We start from the raw sequence: 21,282 nt of genomic DNA, 5'->3' as shown, positions 1-21,282 counted from the left end.
TTTGGGGAGAAATGTAGGATAAGAAGCTGCCAGCCAAGTCCCAGGAGAGCACATGCTAACTGAGTGACAAACTCATAGGCAAGAGTAAAGCAGCAAACTGAATTGACTCTTCACCTCCTGACTCTTGTTGGCATATCATGGAGAAGAGAGAAAAGGAAAGTCCCTCCCTGCCTTAATTTTGCTTCCTCAGAGCTGCAGGGAGGGCTGGGCTTATGCATGGACTTCAGGACCTTTCAGTCCTGACAAAACGGCCAGGACAAAGCAGATTCACCTGGACAGAGCTGTTCTTTCTATTCAGCTTTTTCATGCCTTGCTTCTGTTAAGTGATTTGATGTTACATAGCCTGTGTTATTGGGATGAACCAGTGGGAGATCTACCTTGATGTGCTTGGTGTTTTATGTCTCTGCACTGCTTTTCTCACCCATATTCTACCAAAAAAATCTACCTATAGTAAACCAATCCTGGGAAGAATAGAAGTCTGTGAGTGCTGGCTCATCTGCATGTGGAAGTGCTTTTTCTGAGACAGAAGTGGCAGATCAGCGTGTACAAAAGGAGGCAGGGACAGGCAACTGAAACACAGACATGGGTGAAGTTTCTGCATTTGGTTTTGAAAGGGCTGGGCTGTATGGATTAATTTTTGCAGGCTCTATTGTTTGTGTAACTTCTTAATAGAAAGAAAAAGAAAAATGAAAAGCAGATGAGCCTTTTATCGTGGTGAAATAAATCCAGTGTTATCCTGTGCTTAAACTTTAGCGTAAGCATGACTTTTCTTCAAGATGTTGAGTACCTAATCTATAAAATGAATGGGTGGTGGTTTTGTCAGGAGTGGGTCCTCTGGTGGCTTGCACTGTAGGTATGAGGTCTGCATATCCCATTCTTATGTGTATCACAGGGCTGAGATGCTGCAGTTCTCTCTGAGATAAAGTAGTCAAGCTGAAAATGAAACAAAGCTCCAACTGTATCCCTCCTTGTGTTTAGCAGAGATAAACTACAGTGGAGTCTCAGTGCTGCTCCGTTTGGCTTCTGGCAGCAGTTTTAATTGGTAAAATGCAGATTTTTTTTTTGATCAAGAGAGGATTATTCTTGTTATCAGTCTGGAGCATCTTATTTCAAGATGAAAAGGCTTCGCTGAATTACAGATGCCAACATTTTTACAAAGCACTTTGGCGATTGACATCTCAAAGAGAAAGTATGATTTATTAGCCTATAATGGCTAACACTCAGCACTGGGCTAGGTCCCACTGATTTGTGAAATTGCTTAATATGAATTGCCTTTTTGTGCAATTCAAGCCCCAGGTTTTTCAAATAAACTTAGAATATAAAGTGTATGAAACATTGCATACCTGAAAGGGGAGAAGGATAATGGGACTGTGGAGGTAAAAAGAAAAGAAAAGCAAAACGAAGAGAGGGATAAAGAAAGAGAGCGAGAGAGAGAGAGAAAGAAAAGAGACAGAAAAAAAAAAGAAAGACCTACTTCTAAATCCATCTTGGTGGTGCTTTTTTACAGTAGTTTGGTTGAAATGTTGGCAGAGTAAAGATTAATAACAAGCCTTGTCGCTATCAGTACTTGCTTGTCGATTCTCTGTAACAGGGCTGTCTGTTCAGCATGGAAATTATTGATTAAATAAAAATTGCTATTAGATTGTGATGTGATCCATAATCACAAACAATGGTGGACATTCTTCTTTCAGATCCAAAGTCATGCATCAAGTTTTTCCTTGCAGCAATTTATATTGTGCTGACACTTGCACCCATTAGGCTTTTATCCTCTCCTACATGAACCAAGAAAGCACGAAAAGAAAGAACAGCAGCAGCACAGCACTGGGTAGGCACTCACTAAATTTTCAGAGAGAAGCACAGTACAGATAAGTCTGTCCTTTGCTTCTGGTTTACACCTTACCTCAGAAGTGATTCCTGCTAGATAAGGGCAACACACCTTGTATGCATCCAGGGAGGTCCAGTATAGTTTGCGGGAGGGGACTGTACTGGTGTATTGTTTCAGGATTCTGTAGCATGAAGAACAAGTCTCCCATATTTATTTAGCTGTGATGCTTCCTAATTTGAGGAATTCAGGATTGGAGCAGATTACTTAAAACTGCATTACTTAGGCTGAGTTAATTAAAAAGATGATATCTCACTCTTCACAGCACATGTGAGCATGGTACCAACTTTCTCCTGTGAAAGCCTTTGTCTAAAACTAAAGGAAACTTAGTGAAAAAAATTTTTTGAGAATTTAGCTACTTATAGGAGCTTCTGTCCCTTTGTTTTTGTATACCTTAAACAATATATGTATGTCAGAACTGATCAAGCCCACCTGGCCTGGCTGTTAGGCAGAAACATTCCTGTAGCTCTGGTCTTTTCATTGTACACTGTTTCGCCAGTTACCAGCATTAGGCAGGATTGCCCACAAGAGTTCTGTACCTCTGTACAGGAGCTGAGAGTAGAGAATCTTAATGCACTGTGGATATGCAGTGATTTTGTTGTTGTTGTTCTTAGTGTAAGTTTTCTTAAAGTGAAGTGAAGGCTGTATCCTTTAAACCATTATCAGTGCTAATTATCGAACCATATATTGCACAGTTCCTCTCTCTCACTACCATTGGGGTAGTGTTTACATTTCTTTATGGTGCCTGAATTATGTGTAATGAGGCACATAGTTGCCTCAGATAACCAAGAAAATCCTGCCTGCAGTATTTGACCATTTGCCATATTATGGCTTTAACACTCAATTTTAAAGAGTGTTTAACAGTGAGCTTAGCTTACTCCATTATGCAGGGCAAGTACAAAATTTTCAGGCTTGGCCACTGTCATTTAAATCAAGAGACCACTTCATTTTGCAAAGTCAGAGCATGTGCCTTGCACGCCTCTCTCCAGTGCAGCCACTCTCTCTGCATGGATCAGAGCCAAGGGATTACCAGCCAGGAAATTAATTGCCAAGAGGATTCCAACACTTATGGTTAGTAAAAAAAAGCCTGAACAAAGTGTTTTATATGACATTCTGAAAGTGCCAGGCTCCAGTTCTGAATAGTTTTTGGGTGAGGAAGAGTTACAGAGATGCAGGACTGTTCTTTGGTTTGCTGCTGCAGATTCCTGTGGTTGACTGCCAGCACAAGTCTGTCCCATTCAGATGGTGCCACAGTGGTGTATAGGAGAAGATAGAAATCTTTGAGATAAACCAGACTATTTAAGATTGATTTTTAGTTACCAAACGCCCTTGTAAGTTCGCTGGAAGTCAATTAAAGTTAATGTGTGGAATGCAGGGGCAGAAAAAAATTGGCCTTGGCTCTTTAAAGTGTTTTAGGTGATACTCCATGTTCTGCTAAGAAATCCTGCACAGTTTTCATTGCCACAGCTCTAACATACATCTTCAGATGCAGCACTGTTTATGGCACATATGAGAGGATAGAAAAATGTTACCCCCCATGGCAAAAAAAGATAAAAGAAAGTAACTCTGCTGCTGCTGCCTGAAACATCAAGTGTGACTAACTTTTAAAATGGGACAAAGACCTTTGCTAGCCCTGAATTTGCTAGGATGCAACAGGGATGATTAAGCCTAGCATGGATGCAAAAGGGAAATTCTAAGTGGCCATCCAGTGAAAAAACCCAAGGGAGGTCTTAGAGCAGCAATAAGCTGCTGCACGTGCTGAAGCTTGTTAGACGTGTTTCTTGGAGGTGTGAGGAGGAAGAGCCCCAGTTACTTCCTCCAGTCCAGTTGTGATGTCGTGGCTTTAGGACACTGCTGCTGTTGTCAGCTACTGAAGCTGGATTAATTCAACCAGGATCTCTTCTGTGATTAAATATATGTTAAAGCATATTTTGCCTGTAAAGATTTTGGCATTGCTTATCACTGCCAGCATTTTTTATTTTCGTTTCTGTGAAAAGTGTTATGTGTTTTTAAGTCACTATATTTTCAGGTTTTGTAGAGGTTTTTAGTGCCATTCATTGCTAAACGTGGATCAGGCATTATCTCTAATCTGAACAGCAGCTTTCATAGTTTATGTATAAGGAGACACTAAGTGCATTTATTGAAAAAAAATTATGTTATTCAATAGTCTCTTTCTGCAGACAAAGCATTGGTATTTTAATCATATGAACAATTTGTATGTGTCCATGTGGTAAGCACAAGGGCTCTCTTTACAAAAAATTAGAAAGAATTACTGATTGATTTACACAGGAAGATCCTGATGAGGAATATATTTTCTTTCATTTTAAGTGGGTCAGTATTAGCTGTGCTGTAATTACTAATAAAGTTCTAAAAGTAGAAGAAAGTGCATGATTTTATAAAATCTGGTCCAAGGTTAAGCCAAAGGAGGTGCATGTTTCTCAGCAAGTCCTATACACATGCTTAGTGCTAGTGCCCATATGCTTAATGGACCTTGAAAAGCAGATCCATTTAAATATCTGGCATTTACCTTGCTATTTATTCCCTTCAGAAAGAAAGGATTTTCAGTAGAAGAGGCAGTGACTTAACTTTTTCACAAAGTATCAAATCTTTTGCTAATCTTTCTGCATAGATAGATGACCTGTTGTACCACTTCTGGATTTTGGAAGAATTCAAAATCTTGTTAATATTGTACTTTTTAGCTTCTCCTTATTTTCCTCTTGCTATAGCCTTTCATAGGTTTCTAAGTTGGTTTGTGGGACTAAGCAGTTTGTCTCTGCTAATATAAAATTGTATAAAGCTGCTGTAATATATAGTTACATTTTAATTCAAAGAGCCTGTTGATTCTAAACTAGCTCCAGTATATTTCCAAACATATGTACTGAAAGGCAGTATAAATTTTAACAGATTTTTGTCATTAAAGCTTTACAATTTTTATAAAACAGCTCTGTCTTTATACGTTCATTTGGTGCACCAGTTATTGGGATATTTTGCTGGGTACTTTCTTTCTTCCATTTTTTTTTCTTCTCTAGGCATCTTTACTCTTAAGCTTTTATTTCTTGGCTCCACTACTCTGGTCTGTGCTGTGGAATGTAAAGATTAGGAACCTCTTCCAATTTTATTTTTTTGTGAACATGGCCTGTGTTAAAGGAGAATATTATTGCTTTTAGCATGGTTTGAACCCACAGCTCAATAACTAACTATAGGAGTTGCTAAAGCCCCACTCCTGCAGAGAGCTCAGTGTGTTGGACCCAGTTGAATTTAATGGGCTCCAGGCTGCCATAAGAGCTCATGTCAGCAGAGCAGCTCACTGAACCAGGATCTGTGCAGCTTGGCCAGGAGCTATGGCTGGAATTTATCAAAGCCAAACAATATGGGGGGAGAATAGTTAATTTCAGGTTTAATATATACAGCAGGTCTGATTTCCATTGAAGTCAGATGAGTTATTGTGGCAGGAAGGAGGCCTATAGTTTTTTGTCTTCTGCAGAAATGTGGGAAAACATCCAAAGTATTTAGTTCTGCCTCGTGTGTGCTGGTGTGCTTCTGTCAAAAGAAGGAACGGTATTTTCATTCTTCATACTATTTGCAAATAAGATGAAATACCTTACTGTAATGCTTCTTTATGATTACTTCCTTCTCATGTGTGCTGGCAGGAGTCCTCTGTGGTCTGTCTTTGCCAGAGAGAAAAATCCAGAAATAGAATATATGCTTTTAAGTGTGTGATACTGACATCTGTAGCAGTGCTAAGTGTCGAGCTGTTCAAGTTTTTCAGTTTTATTTTTTTTTTAAGGTAAGTCCTGTATGTTTTTGTTAAAGATTGTACACAGCTGTACATGAGTTCAGATTTGTAAAGAAGAGTAAGCCATTGCTCACCTTGGGTATGCCTGTGAGGGAGATTTTTAACATGATTTTCCTGAAGTTCTCCAGCAGTTGCGTATCAAATCAATTTTTATCCTTAAATGCGAAGATCATGAAGCAGAAAATTTTGAAGTTGAGCCTCAGGTGGTTTTCTCTCCTTCCATATTCAGCCACTCCTAGAAGGTATCATTTTCTAGGCAACATTCACTGGCAGTCTTAGGACCAGTGAAGCAGATGTTTGGCCAGTCTTTACACTCTTCACCATCCAACTGTTGGAAAACTTCTCCCTTGTTTGTGCACTACTGCTTTGGCTAATTGAGAGAGGAATGTGTAATGGATCTGAGGGGAATATGGAGCTTTGCAATGTGAATTTCCTCTCTTGTGAGCTTATGACTTGAACAGACATTGCACCTCCTTGAAATCATGCTGTAGAGCTGTTTCCTGAAGGCAGGAGCCCTTCCCGCAGCTCAAGCTGTAGAATTCCCGCCTGTAGCCACCTCTCAGAGAGAGCTTGGATGCATGTGTGATGGAGAAGAATGAGAGGAAAGCAGGCAGAACAGGCTGGAGATCATCCGTGCAGGGCTAGGGTATAAGATTTGGGAGAAGACCACCTTCATTTGCTCTTACACCGTTAAAATCAACATCACAGTTTCATCATGTTGTCAGCAGTGGGTCTTAAACCCTTCAGCAAATGGCCTTTGTCAAATTTCTTCTTCCATCCTGGTCTTTCAAGCCAAGTTTGAATTCTCTATCACTGGTACACACTTCACCTGTCTTTTTTCTCCCTGTGCTTTTCTCCTTGGAAGTCTGTTTTGGGGCTCTTGTTACACTGTCAAATTACCCTATATTTTTATCCTATGACCTTTACACAGAAGGTGTAATATATAGGTGTAATTGGGGGACCTAAATGTGAAGAGCATTAAAAAAACAAGGTACAAGTGAGACAAACACACACACATATATATATATATAAGCTAATTTTTTTTAAAGTGAATTCTGCATCTCTGCATTGCTGAAGTCTTGGTGAAACTAAAAGTTATAATGGACTTTTTCCTGTGATGTTGCCTTTTAAAAAGGAAAAACCGTACAGCAAAAGGCTTTTGTGCAGTTAGCACAGCAGTTCAGATGCTCAGAGCAACTCTCAGCCTGTATGTTCAAACACACGCAATCTACACCAGGAAAGATCCTGAAGCAAGTGGAAGTTGGAGGGGAGTTTGCCAGCACCTTTGCAGTGGTGTGGAGTGTGTGAACACCACCTGCAGGAGCTGTGCAGGGAGGGCAGCCAGGAGAGCTGGGAAGCACTGCAGACAGCAGGCAGGTAGGAGAAGCTGCTGGGAGAAACACCAGGAGTGCTCAGCTTGCAGTTGGCCCCTTTTCCAGGAGCACTGCAGGGGCACTTCTGCCCTACAGGCTCCTTCATCTCAGTGCTCCAAGAATTTGTCATTGTCATGTAACCCTTTTGCATCTTTCCCTGCTTCAGTAGTTCTCAGGAGAGCAGGGCTCCTCCTTGGAGAGCAGAGATTTAACCAAAACATCCCTGTTTGAGAACAATTGACTTGAGCATTTGGCTTGTGGTTTCCATTATCAGTTCCTTCTGCAGCCTCCTCAGGGAAATGCAATTAGCCTGTCCTGGGGCAAGTCACAGATTGGGCAAGTGGTTAAAGAGAGAAGTAGAGCCTTTTTGTTTAAAAAAAATAAATAGGGAAGCTGTGATACCTTGCTTGAACTAAGGCAAATGTGATACAAAGCATCAGTGCTGGAGGACATGGTAAAATCCAGTTATCATGACAGCATGCATTGAAAAATTACTTCTCTACAGCTGGGGAAAAAAAAAGGAGTAAAGAAAGCTGGAATTCCTGTACCATACCAGCTTCACCTATTAGTGCCCCAGCTAGAAATACAAGAATGCAAGTTCCAAGGAAAACAAGGCACTTGATTTTTGACTGAGTTTTGGAAGAGAACATCATAGAAGAAACAAACCTGAGTCATTGAAACACCTTTCCTACCACTGCAACTGGAATGATTAATGTCCACACATCTATGTTGATGTCCTGGCAGAATCTCATTTCTTAGATGTTCAGGTTTAGCAAATAAAGATGTGATTTCTGCCCATTGCTTTATAGCTGCATGCTCTGACACAGGAAATCAAGGGAGAGCTGTAAAACATTGCCCTTGATAGGAGTGCATTTTGCTGCTAACAGACTTAACTGTGCTGCATATGTGAATATATGTATATTAAATGAAACAAGAACAAGATGTGATCTTATTGGGAAAGAATCCCTGTAATATCCCAGAAGTTCCATTCACTCCACAGAATATACCAGTGTGTACCAAAAAGCTGTCCAAAACCTGGAAACAGATACAGGCTGAGGGGGTTGGTTCCCAGCCTGACGAGAAAGCTGTGTTTGCCCTGTTGGTATTCTATCACATCCATACTGGATAACTGCTATATCAGCGATTAAAAGAAGGTCATGCTGTATTATGAACCACTGTCTTTATTTTTAGGATTAGATAACTTTTCTCTTTTTTTCCTCCCACTGATTCCCTTTATATCCTAAGGGCAGATCCTTTCTCTTGGGTCAGGAATGTAATAAGGCAGGTTTTCCTCTCTCCAGGATATTGTGTCTGTCTCACTGTGTTTAAATTGCCACAGAAAGCTCTTCTGAGCAAAATACAGTATTTTCTTTGTACAAGAGCCAATGATTGACGTATCCATGGGGACTTCTCTGTCTTTAGCATTTAAACATACAAGTTGGATATGTTTAACCTATTGATAGGCAACGAAGACGACTACAGGATTTACTGCAAGAGAACAAAAGGAGAAGCAGAAAAAAAATATCTTTTTTTTTTCTTCTTTAACTGGGGGATTTAGAAATTTTATTGCTGCTGTTAGGACAGAGAGATTAAAAAAAAAATCAGACCTATATTTTCAGCTGAAGGAGGAAGGTGAAAAGCAAACAGTCTCGGTGAGCTGTGTCCTTTGAATTAGCATATTCCTGTTTATTAGTAATACAGTTTCACATTTAGAGAACAAAACTTATCCAATCCCATATGTAAAAAGTCATTTGATTCACCATGGCTTGCTTAGACACCATTTGAGGCAAAAGGATGATTCCTGCTCAGGAGTACAGTGAACTCCACAAAATGCAAAAGTTCATTATTAGTTTGATTGCTCTTGGCCTTTGTGCATTCCTTGCTTCTGAACTTGTGTGCTCCATGAAACAGGGACAGTCTCTTCCCATGTGTTACACTGAACCCCAGATCTTTACTGAATTTTTATATATGACTGTAAACCCAGTCTTCTCCCAGTGGCAACAGCTGCCAGCGCTGGTCCAAGAAAGCTGTTGACCCCAGTTGTTTGTTGCAATATCTCTGAGGTTCCCTTCAGTCTACCATTTGTTTGGGAATGCTTCCTCAGACACTGGAGCCCTCCTTTCTTACTGTTTCCATCCTCTCTTCCAGCCACTGGTTTCCATGCTGCCCTTCTCCTGTGCCTGTCATGCCTGTCCTTCTACATACACGGGTTATCTCAAGTTATAAATCATCATAATTTTTCAGTTGACTTAGGGCTTCTAATTTTGATTCCTCCCTTTCTACATTGACTGCTGTTGCCAGTTCTCAAGGTACAGAAATGGGTATCCAGAACAGCACAGTAATAAATGAGCTTCAAGCATGAATTCAGCTGGAGTGCTGACTGGAGTCTCTTTTTTGTTCTTATAATTAAGTATTAACAATCATGGACACAGAGTTCAAATGTTAAGTTTGTAAAATAGGTAAGTTACATTTCCCATTTTTCCACATGCTTCACTCCTTTTTGAAGTAGCCAATTTTTTAACTGAAACTAACTTTATGTAGTAATTTTTTTTTCTTAATGAGTAAAACATTTTTAGTCACACTGGAGTTACAAATATTTGCAGTATATATATTTAATTTTGCAATGCTTTTATCTTGGTCTTGGCTGAGATAGAGTTAATTTTCTCCCTAATAGCTGGTACATTCTATATTTTGGATTCAGTATGAGAGTAAGATTGATAACATACAGATGTTTTAGTTGTTGCTGAGCAAAGTCAAGGACTTTTCAGTTTCCCATGCTCTGCCAGGGAACAGGTGCACAAGAAGCTGAGACTGTACACAGCTGGGAACAGCTGACCCAGGCTGACCAAAGGGATATTCCATACCACAGAACATTATAGGATAGGATATAAACTGGGGGAAGTTGGCTGGGATGACCAATTGCTGCTCAGGGTGTGCTGGGCATCAGTGAGCAGGTGGTGACCCAGGGTATTGTGCGTTGCTTTTTTCTATTGGCTGTTATTCATGTCCCTGTTCTTATCTCCCTTTTCATCATTGTCACTATTAGTGCTATTATAGTTTTTATTTTGGATTTTAAACTATTCTTATCTCAACCCATGGATTTTACCTTTTTCCAATTCACCCCATCCTTGCTGGCAGGGGCTGGTGGGCGTGAACCTGGTAGGTAGTTGTTGGCTAGTGTTAAACCCCTACAGCCATTAAAAAAAGCCACAGTCCTCTCACATGTAACCCAAGAATATCTGATTATGAAATGTGGCATGCCACTACTCTTCATTTAAGTTTTCAATCATGACCATATCTACAGGGAACAAGGGGCTTCATTTGTTAATAGTGGAAAATGTTGAAAATTAAGTGTAGAGGCTGAGTGACAAGATCAAACACTGAGGTGAAGAGTGCAGTGCACAGGCAATTTAGTGTATTCATTATACACCATGGAAATTGCTGCGCAGTGCTTTTAAGATCCAGATGGTCTTAACTGTGTGTATTCCATTTTAGTAAAGGTGTCAAGACTGTGGAGGCACTGACCTGTTTAGGCCAGATCAGCAAATTGTATAAATTCTCATGTTGCTAATCAGCATTAGCAGAGATCTGTCACAACAGCATTTCTTAAATCTTCCATAAAGTATGAAAGACAGCATCAAGAACTCTAATAAAATAACAATAAGTGCTTCCAAAGGAAAGGAAGCAGGATTGGAGATAGTTGACTGAGCTTCTCCACAGGCATGTGCCTATTTGGAAGTGCAGAATTCTTCATCTATAGCCATAGCTTCCACCTGGCTTTAGGAACTGCAACCAGCTTAAGTGTTTATGCCACCATAAGGGCTTAAAGCAGTTTAAGTGCTTCTTCCATCTCTGGAACTAAAAATGGCTTAAGTACTTTTGCCACCCTAAGGACATGGGGTCAAAAGTATATTCTCAACTCAAGCAGCAAGGAGCAGACATTGGTCTCTTGAAGCTATTTGGCTTGGTGTGCCTGCAAAATGTTTAGTAGGGAAAGGACAGACAGGATCTATACCTATTTTCCATCAGATAAGAGGAAATTAAAATGCATGCATTGTTTTAACAGAAAGTCACAGAGGTTAGAGAGAGACTCGATTGCAGTGATTGGAATGCGTCCGAGAAGTCTGCTGAGGATTTCACTCCATGGAGATGCATTTTTTTCCTCCTCACAATGAGATTTCTATTGTCACAGGAGATTTCCTGGCTCACCAGGACCTCCTTTATATCCTGACTTTTTTACAATGCTTTTGTCTGTTCATCTTGCTGTGGATCATAGAGGCAACCTTTATCAAGATGTTAATGAGATGGTAGGGAGGCCAGTCTGATGTCATCTCTCAGTTGCCTGACTACCTAAAATGGGAACAAGGAGCAGGGATGAGTCACATATTGCATCCCTGGGGAGCAGGCAAGACTGGGGACTTGCTTAAGTGGTGCCCTGTCACTGTTCTGAGCACTGATATTCTTTTACAGTCACTTGGCTAGCTCAGGAAGCTGTGTAGGTCAAGAACCTCAGAAGTATGCACACCACTCATGAACAAGTGACTACTTTTAGTGGGAATCAGAGATCTAAAAACTTCTATGAATGTGGCCTTTAGCTTTCCTGGACCTTAAGTCTCTGCCTCAACTGTGGCCATAGCTGAAGATATTTTTGCTGAAATTTGTTGTTAGGAGAGGTACATTCACAAGCTATGAGGTACTCAGAGGCTTTGGTAATAGTCTCAAGTCTAAAGTGAATGTGAGGTCTGTACTTGCACCTAAGTGGTGACAGGAAAGTTTGAGTTCTGTTACACCACATCTGGTGAGCCCTGGTGTACTTCACACTATTCTGGTCAAGAAGGTTGAAGTTGTACTAGAGCAGGTGAAGAGGCTGAGAGAGCAACTGATGGACTAATACAGTTCTCAAAGTGGCAATGGGGAATCTGGGAACAAAATGACAAATGGGACTCAGAATTCCCCATCTCAAGCCAAAGCAGGTTAAGGGGGGAATGAGGACTTGGTCATTGAAAAGAACACCAGAAGAACTAGTTTATTTAATCCAGCAAATGAAGACAGAGAGGGGAATGCTGCCTGCCAGTTAGTTAGGGTGGGGAAGGGAGAGAACTAAACACTCTGTAGGGAAGCAGAGCTGTTTAAGCTAAAGAATAGTGTTGGCACGAGAACAAATGGATATAAATTGGCTGTGAATAAATCGAAGCTAGAAATTAGTTGCTAACCAGCAGAAGAGTGACTTCCTAGAAGCACCTTCCACTGGGACCTGAGGGAGTACCCTTGATCACCAAGGTACTTAGAAGCTGAAGCTCTGTTTGTGACCAGGATTATGTGCAGTGGGACTTGCCATAGCGAGGGGATGGGCCTGATGACCAGGAACCCGTTTCTAACTGTATGTGGGCTTAAGGACAAATCTACATTCCCTATGCAAAAACAGAAATAAAAGTGTTCCCTGCAGGCCTTGCAGGTCAGGGACAGCTAATCCCCTTCCAAACCAGCTTCAGAGCTTTCCAGTCTGGTACTGCCAGACACAGCCTCTGCCACATGTCCTCTGTGGGCTCCACATCTCTCTTGTGCAGCTGCAGGATGAGCTGTGTTTAGCAGCCATTCCACTGCAATGCCCCTTCACCTTTTGCTCTTTGTCCCCTATGCATCAAATGCAGCAGCTCTGCTGATTTGAGGGACTTTTTGTGGCAGTACAGTACAGGGGGAGATTTGTGCTAGAAGATGGATTAAATGCTGCCTCTGCTTAATGTCAGTGGTGACATCTGGTGAGAAGTTATTTAGCACCTCCTTTTTAGTTTTTTAAAATACAGGGAAAGAACTGTGAGAAGGTAAAAGTCTGAAATTGTCATTGTATAACTGAAATTAAACCTAATTTTGGCAATTTCACTCGGCCACTAACTTACCACATTATACCAATATAGCATGGTCTCTTCCCAGTTTCCTCCTACACTCTAGGGTAGCAAGTCTAGGTTAGAAAACAGAAATGTGAGATTCTCCCAGAATATTTGCTCTTGCCGCCAAAAAGAACTTTGCTTTCAGATGCAATCTCAGTTGCAGTGACATTCTTTTTCTGATGTTCCTAAGTTTTTCCACTGGTATGGAGAGGCTTTTCCTCCTGCTGTTTGACTGCTGTGAGAGCACATTTGGCCTTTGTTTATGTGTTGAATAGCTAACGGGTACCATGCAGTCAGCTAGGATGTGTGCAGATTCTCCTTTCTTCTAAAAACCCTCTTGGAGGAGGGAAATGGAACACTAAGGTTATTGCAGATCCTACCTCCAGTGTCACTTCATCTGCTACAATATTGAGTAACAGGTACAGTTGGTATGGATTATATGAGAACATGCATGATTTAAGGCTTTCCCTTTCCAATAGTATTTCATACCATGTAAGCATTTATGCTTTCAGGATACTGTGGATTGAATTTCCCATTACCTCTGGTTTTTGAGATTGCAAAACTTCAGGCAAACTTCAGCCTTGATTTCAATTAATCTGGTGGGGTTTTATGCTCTGGAATTGAAATCCATCTCAGAGCTTCCTCCTTCAAAAGCAGGTCATTCTAAGATGAAAATCAGTATTTAGGTCAGCTTCCTCTGTTCGTTTTAGGGTGTTTTGGAACTGGATGATAATAACAACATTTTTTAAAGAATAGAAAATGAGCCAGGACAAACAGAGGTTTGGTAATAAGCATTGAAGTAGCATGAAAGTGACTGGTATTTTGCAAATGACCCCTGTTCAGCAGCTTTTTGGAGCTGTGTACAACGGGAGATAGCTTGTAGAATTCCAGCTTTTAATGAGGGCTTTTTTTTTTCAGGTCAGAAATTCTTAATAATACAGAGCTGATGCCTCAGAGCCTTATGCTAGCAAACCTGACACTAGGGAGTAATATCATTGGCTTTCATGCGCCTATTTACTGTAATAAGGATTATGGACATAAGAAAACTTGCAGGTTTGGGCCCACAAAATTAAAAGAAAAGCCTTTTCACACCCTGAAACTGCATCAAAATTCAATTTCACCAGGAAAAAAAAATCCTTCTGATCTAGTCCCTGGAATGTGACATTTCATGGGTGTAATAAGGTTACAAACAGATTATAAATTGAAACCCTATAATTCCTTATTGTACTGTACCAAAGCTTCTGCTTTGCATAATACTCTTATTCCTGACTGTTCTTTGTTTTACAAGCTCAAAACTGCTCATTTCCTCTCATAATAGAGACCAGGGAGCCAAAAACACCGTGTAAAATCCAAAGGTAATTATCTGAGTCAAAGAACCTGAATGCCAGAGGTCACAAACTTCTGAACTTTTCTAAATTATGTTGTTTGCACAGTGAGACCTCCCTCCTCTTTAAACATGTCGCAAAAATTACACATTCTTTCTACCAAATGATAATGGTAAAAGAATCCCAGTGTAGATTTAGTTCATGGTTTGCATTTGTGTAGTTCTGCCTATATGTCCATAGCAGATGACTGACAAGTTTTCTCATCATAACTTGAGCAAGTGAGGGTGTTTGAATCTCAGGATGACAAACACTGTGGATCTCCTTACCTGAGAGCACTGCTGGTGCTGATTTTCTAGTAGGTGTCTTCCTTCAGACCAGTCTTTTGAGTATTTGAACATATTTGAAGGTCTGCTAAAATATGATCCCTCTGCAAAAAGCAATTAAGCAGCTCACCTGTGAACCAAATAAATTACCCAGATTAGCAGATCACAGGCTCATTTATTGCAGGCTTTTCCTAAAGGTGAGGATCCTCAGAGGTGTTGAATGAGAATGAGATGGATTTGCAGGTGAGCTCTCAGGGGCCACTTGCAGCATCAGAGCAATGAGGGAAAACAGCACAAAGAGGGGTTTGATTGTAGGAAGATCAGAGAGTCTGGGAAAGGATTGATAGAATAAGAGAGCAGGGCAAATGTGTGTGGAGGGCCACAGTTGTGAGAGACCAGAGGATGATCACAAGATATTTGACAGGTAAGCCAGCGATGGAGAGAGGCAAATGATCATCACCACTCTGGGCAAGTTTTGTCAGACGCTGCAGTGAGCCTGGGCTGGGGAGGGAGTGAGGAAAGGACTTTTAGGCCCATGAGAAAGGTCAGTTTTAGAGGATTCTCATGCTGCTAAAGGTTAGAGGTCTAGAGCACAGGGAGCAAGCTGGTTTGCAGGGACAAAGAGAAAAAACTGTCCTATGGAGATTTTCTCTGAAAGAGCCTCCACGGTGCCTGAGCGTCCACACAGCAGGAGGTAAAAGGAGGTGCTGTGGTGAAGTGATTGATCCAGCCTTGAGGTTTTTGTATCAAATGGAAAGCCTGTGTCACACACTCAAGTTTCATCCCCCTCGTGGCTGTGTAGGTTTAACCACATAATACACAGTCTGTAATGTTTACAGAGAGATTTGGCCATGAATTACTTGAATGCATTTAATTTTGTCCCTTTACTTCTTTCTCTTTCAAGAAATAGCACATATTGCCCTGATTGAACTCTTTTGATGCCATTTCACAGCTCAGGGCATGTGTATGTTTCTGGCACAGGTGTGTGTACTGTGAATACAGAGCTGCACTCGGAACATTAACTCTTGCAGATTACGAGTTGTATGTTGCCCAGCACTTCTGCTCTCTTCATGCATCCTGAGCCCCATAACAACTTTTAAGAAATGGCAATAAAATTTCAGAAAAAAAGCTGTCATCTTTTATAGGCAATGGATGTCTATTTTCCATGGCAATGGTGCATAATTTTGAACATATGTGATTTTTTGTGTCTTTCTGACTGATTTCAAGACTTCAGAAAAGATTGGGATTATCTTCTTTGTGTTCCAGTATGAGGTACTGAGTTTCTATATGGCTGGCATTTTCTTTAGGCCCATTATGGAACAGATACAGATTTCATCCCTGTGCTGTGATCGAATAAAAACTGGAAAGATTTTTTGGTGGTACCTTAGTGGGAATAATGTCATTCGCTGAGTAATGCAGCCATCTAGTGGCACAATGACAGAAGTTCGGCAGTGTGGAATGATTTCTCCTAGAGTCTGGGAGGATGAGTCGGGCAGCTCCTAGTGGAAAAAAGACTCTGAAAGTCCAGGTGTACTTTCTCTTCTTTTGTTTTCTAAAGCTGTGCAAAAAAATTCAAACAGTTAAACCTTTAAAAAAAATCAAACCAATTTTGAAGTGGTCCCTGTTTCACCTGCCTGTTTCCACTCAAACACAGAGAGAATTAAATCAATTTTTAAATGCTTTTCTGGACTAGATCTTAGTGAAAGAAACAGAGCAAGCTAATTTTGTGGAAGAGTACAAGGTACACAGCCTTGTCCTGCTTCTGGATACACTCACATGGATGATACTGACCACAGAAAGACATGCCTGTGAGTCAGCAGGGCTGGGGCATCTGTCACTCCCACACACATTCAGACAGAGCCAGACTAAGCAATGGCAAAAACTGGCTTGATGTATGCTTCTGTACTCAGGGTTCATATTCACAGTGTATAGGGGTTTATTTCTGCTGCCACGACCTGTACATTTACTGAACCGAATACATTTACTGAAGGAAAATAGGGGTAACAGGGAGTGAGTTAAAATTTGGGGTGGAAACTTGGTTTAGCAGTTCTGTTGATTTTTCAGGTTGGAGGATATGTTTCTAAAGGCCTGATTTTGTAAACCTTGTTTATGTTGAGCAGCACTTAAGTAACGTTTCCCTGCTCTTTAAAAGCAGTAACCAGTGTGAATCACACAAGTGCAGCTGTGCATGAGATTATCCAGGACCCATTTATCAGCTTGTACCCCTGAGGCCTGATCCAAAGCCTTTTGATCTCAGTAGAAAAAAAAATCATTTGCCTTAGTGGACTTCCAGTAGGATCTATAATCTGAACCCTGTGGTCACTTGGAAGTGCAGATGATCTTATTCTTTTGGTACTGCAAGGACCTGGTTCGCACGTGAATCTCTGGTGCTCTTCCAATGCAAAATTACAATAAGGCTGCAGCTGACATTGTATTTCTGTTAAGATGTCACCTCTATTCTGCCTGAACAGCATATCAACAATGACCACATACACGGTGAGAAGAAAGAGTTTGTGTGCCGATGGCTAGACTGTTCCCGGGAGCAGAAACCTTTCAAAGCCCAGTATATGCTGGTGGTCCACATGAGGAGACATACAGGGGAAAAGCCACACAAATGCACTGTAAGTAAAGGGGCCTGAGCTCCAGGTTTGAACTGGGAAGCTGGGGCTGTGCAGAGAACAAACAGGGCAGGATGAGCGCTGCATTCCCTGAGCTCATCTGTCAGACTCTTGTGGAGAAGAGACTGCCATGTCTGCTTTGTTATCCAGCACAACCAGATGACAAAAGCTTTAGGATAGGGGATTCCCTGGATGATTTGGGCCACTTCCTCAAGTTTAAAGTACAAAGAAGCCCCAAAAGGCATTATTAAACATGGCTCAGTTTGCTTAATTATTTAAAGGCACTTTCTCTTACAGAGCTTGGTATTACTGCTGGCCACCAGCTCCTGATGGCTTTACAATGGATTTCAGTCTTAGTCAAAGTACACAAATACTCTGCTCTCCTGTAAGAGAAGATTTACATAATGCTGAAAGCATTTTTACTTGAGCTGTGGTGGAGTTTGCTTGGATAAAATTAAAACCCTCTAAATCAAAACTACATTGGTCAAAGTTATGAAGGCCTGGAAAATTTCTAAACTTTTATAAGTCCACTTTTGCTGTTTCCTGCAAGTCCAAAGATTAAAGCTAAACCAGATTTATGTCTTGTCTGCAGTTTGAAGGTTGTACAAAGGCCTACTCCAGACTAGAAAACTTGAAAACCCATTTGAGATCTCACACTGGAGAGAAACCGTATGTGTGTGAACATGAAGGCTGCAACAAAGCTTTCTCCAATGCATCTGACAGGGCCAAGCACCAAAACAGGACTCATTCCAATGAGGTAAGTAAGCACAGCTTCAAAAGATGAATATAATTCATTGTCAAACAGACTTACAGTGTGGTCATAGCAATGTATTACAGGACAGGCACAGCAACCCTCAGCACCTGAAAGGAATGTAAGTTCTGGATGCCTCTTAGCAGCACAGTATGTCATACAGACCTGGCATTTTATTACATGTAGGAGAGTTTTGAATGAGGGAGTCTAATGGAAACACATGCATTACCCAGGGACAGATCTTGTTTTCCCTGTAAAGCCGGGATCATTTTTCCCTCTGGAGCTGTAAGGGGTCATTGAGTGCCTGGACCGATCCCCATGTCTGTGTTGGCACCAGGCATCTGCTGGGATGCAGCTTCCCCAGCATACTTTGGGGTGCTGCAGACAGCCACAGTGTCCACATTTGAAATCATGGGTTGCTGTTTAAGTTCTGAGTTATGCCTTTTCCTTCTTCTCTGGCCTCTTTCACTTTCCATCCTGAATAGACCTCATGGACTAAGGATGCAGCAGAGAAAGTACAACCTTTCTCAAGGAAACCAGCTGTGGTAGTCACAGCTGTTTCCAAACTCTCAGTGTAACATCTCATTATTACTGCTTCCTGTTACTGCTTCCTGCTTTTTCAGGAATCACACCATCTGCTTGCATTGTCCATGTTTTATTGCCCCATTTCAAGTTTAACAGAGAGTCACATTATATCAATCTCACATCTCAGAGTCCACTGTCTCCTCCTTGACATGTCCCTTCACCTCTAGCCTAAACCTGGGAGTACTGGACATACCATAGCAGCTATATCTATTTCCACACAGCTTGTATCTTTCTCTAGCTGGCTGTTGGGTCTGTCAGGTCTGCACACAGGCAGATCTCTCGGGAGCGTTCATCCTCTTCCAGTGCCCACCCTGCAGCATCTCTTCAGTCCTGAAGGAAGCAGAGGGCATTGCACATCTCTGAGTTTTCTCATCTCTGCCATGTGTGTTTTCAGCAGCCCAACTAATAATGGCACTGAAGCCCTGCAGCAATTTCATGAATGGTCAGCAAGGTAGAAGGAAGTTCACCAAGTCTTGCCAATAGCTACCTGAGCTTTCTTTTTTCATTCACTGAACCAACCTGTGTGCTGCTTGGTCGGTGAGTTAGACCTTCTCACACTTAGTGGTGTGACCTACCCCTGTGTTAATTTTGTGTCTAACAGTAAGCCAACCAAATTTTATGCTGCCCATGATTTCTGATAGGTGCAGCTACAGGGACAAATGAAACATTTTCTTCGCCATTACTTCACACCAAAACAGGCTAATCTTTTAAGGCAACATATACTGGTGGAGTGATGTGAATACAATGAAAAGCACAGACCAAATTCAGCATTTGCTTGCCATGCCATTTTGGCTTTAAGTAGGTAACCTACAGAGAGCTTTAAAAGCAGCCAACATATCTTGATGACGATATGCCTTAGTCATGCAGAGGAGAGCTAAGTGACTTGTACTTCCATAGCAACCTGAGAAAACCTGCCTCAGTAGCTCAACATCATCTCTAAATTGCTCATTTTTGCTCCTATTCATGTAAATGGGACGGATTTTTCCACTGATGTCAGTGGAAGCAGTCTCAGGCCTTAGACAGCTATGGCGAAGCTATATTTGTCAAAGGCTCCACAGTGCTGTGTGTAAGCAGAGTGAGAATCCCTCTGAGAAACTCTACATGAGGGTCTCTTTCTATTTTTTGAAGGTTAGTATAAAAAAACCCTTTAAAATAGTAGTTTCTTGGAAACAATTCAGTAATGAAAGTGAGTGAACAGTACTTTGCTTCCTGAGGCAATTAAAAGATTTAGGAAGTGCTCAGCTCTTCTTTCTAATCCCCTCATAATACAAGAAAAAAGGCTTTGTTAATTTATAAGACAGTAAATTGACTTTATTCTACATTGCTTAGTGAACTATAGAAATCCACAGATGAAGAAAGTGATTTATAAAAAATGAGTGATGAGTTATGCTAGTAGCAGTAATAATAGTACTAGTGCATATATTGCTGCAACATGAAAATGTTCGTGGCACTGTATCTTATGCTTTGACATCGTACTGGTGATTTGAAGGAGCCAGAAAAAAAATACTTCCTCACTTAATTCTGCCTGAACAAATGGCCCAGCATCTCTTGAAAGGGGGTGTTTCTCTCGGTGTCTAGTAGTAGGTACTAGGCATACTGTGAATGCTATCAAACTGCTGAGGGCAAGGGACAGGGCTGAAAATTAAAGCAGTCTTCATAAATTGGCATAGCTGAGTTACCTTCTGCTAAGATATAAGTGAAAGCTGTGTCAGTTGAGACAGGACAGACTCTGCCCTCAATCAAGTGTGCAGCACTAATTGCAACCTTCTGAGCCAAGGAAGCTAATGGTTTTAACTAGGTGCAGTCACAATTTGATAGGACAAGGGATGATGGCTTTAAGCTGGAAGAGGGTCGATTTAGATTAGTTATAAGGAAGAAACTGGTTAGTGTGAGGCTAATGATACACTGGTGGAGCTTTCCCAGAGAAGCTGTGGATGCCCCATCCCTGGAAGTGTTCAAGGCCAGGTTTGAATGTGGCTTTGACCAAGGTTTCCCTGCCCATATTGGGAGGGGAGTGGATAATTAGATAATCCTTAAGGTTCCTTCCAACCCAAACCATTCTATGATTCATTTGTAGAGACCATAAACTAGGTAACACTGTGAAAGCATATAACTGTGACAGCAGCTGTGCTCCAAGGAGTTCTTCAGGAGTCCCACATGGAATAAAATCTGATATGGGTGGGTTTTGTGTATTGTCAGAAACCATATGTGTGCAAGATCCCGGGCTGCACAAAGCGCTACACAGACCCCAGCTCCCTCCGGAAGCACGTGAAGACCGTGCACGGCCCGGAGGCACACGTCACCAAGAAGCAGCGGGGAGACATCCACCCAAGGCCTCCGCCACCAAGGGACCCAGGCAGCCACTCTCAGACCCGGTCACCAGGCCATCAGACTCAGGGTGCAATTGGTGAGCAGAAGGACCTCAGCAACACTACCTCAAAGCGGGAAGAATGCCTCCAAGTGAAAGCAGTCAAGTCAGAAAAACCAATGGTATGCAATACACCCTGCCACTCCCTTTGTCCTGTTCTTCCTGCAACCAATTAATAACCCCTTTATGAAAGCTCAAGTCTGTAAACTCTAGCTCACAAGGTCTGTTTTTTTGAGTTCTTCTTCTGTGTTTACATTGTAAAATCTTTTTAAAGCCTAAGAAGTACCAAATAAAAAGATTACAAATAGTCTATGCAATATAGAATAAGTGCAGTGCTGACAACTGTCACAATAATTGTTTCTCTTAAAAAGCT

At 41.3% G+C, this 21,282-nt stretch overlaps 1 protein-coding gene across 7 annotated transcripts in view; it reads left to right on the top strand.

The window, feature by feature from the left end:
• GLI3 (GLI family zinc finger 3) overlaps positions 1 to 21,282 on the top strand; it is a 206,749-nt gene that overhangs the window by 174,019 nt on the left and 11,448 nt on the right. For 6 of the 7 annotated variants that reach the window (XM_030943798.1, XM_030943794.1, XM_030943795.1 and 3 more), the window contains 3 exons: positions 17,059 to 17,208; positions 17,798 to 17,962; positions 20,741 to 21,031. In XM_030943798.1, the coding sequence (XP_030799658.1) occupies positions 17,059 to 17,208; positions 17,798 to 17,962; positions 20,741 to 21,031 (606 nt within the window). The remainder of the gene's footprint in view (positions 1 to 17,058; positions 17,209 to 17,797; positions 17,963 to 20,740; positions 21,032 to 21,282) is intronic. The other variant, XM_030943800.1, reaches the window with a different exon arrangement.

Source organism: Camarhynchus parvulus, chromosome 2 (assembly GCF_901933205.1).
Source record: "Camarhynchus parvulus chromosome 2, STF_HiC, whole genome shotgun sequence".
Taxonomy (NCBI): domain Eukaryota; kingdom Metazoa; phylum Chordata; class Aves; order Passeriformes; family Thraupidae; genus Camarhynchus; species Camarhynchus parvulus.
This window is presented reverse-complemented; position numbering and strand designations above follow the sequence as displayed.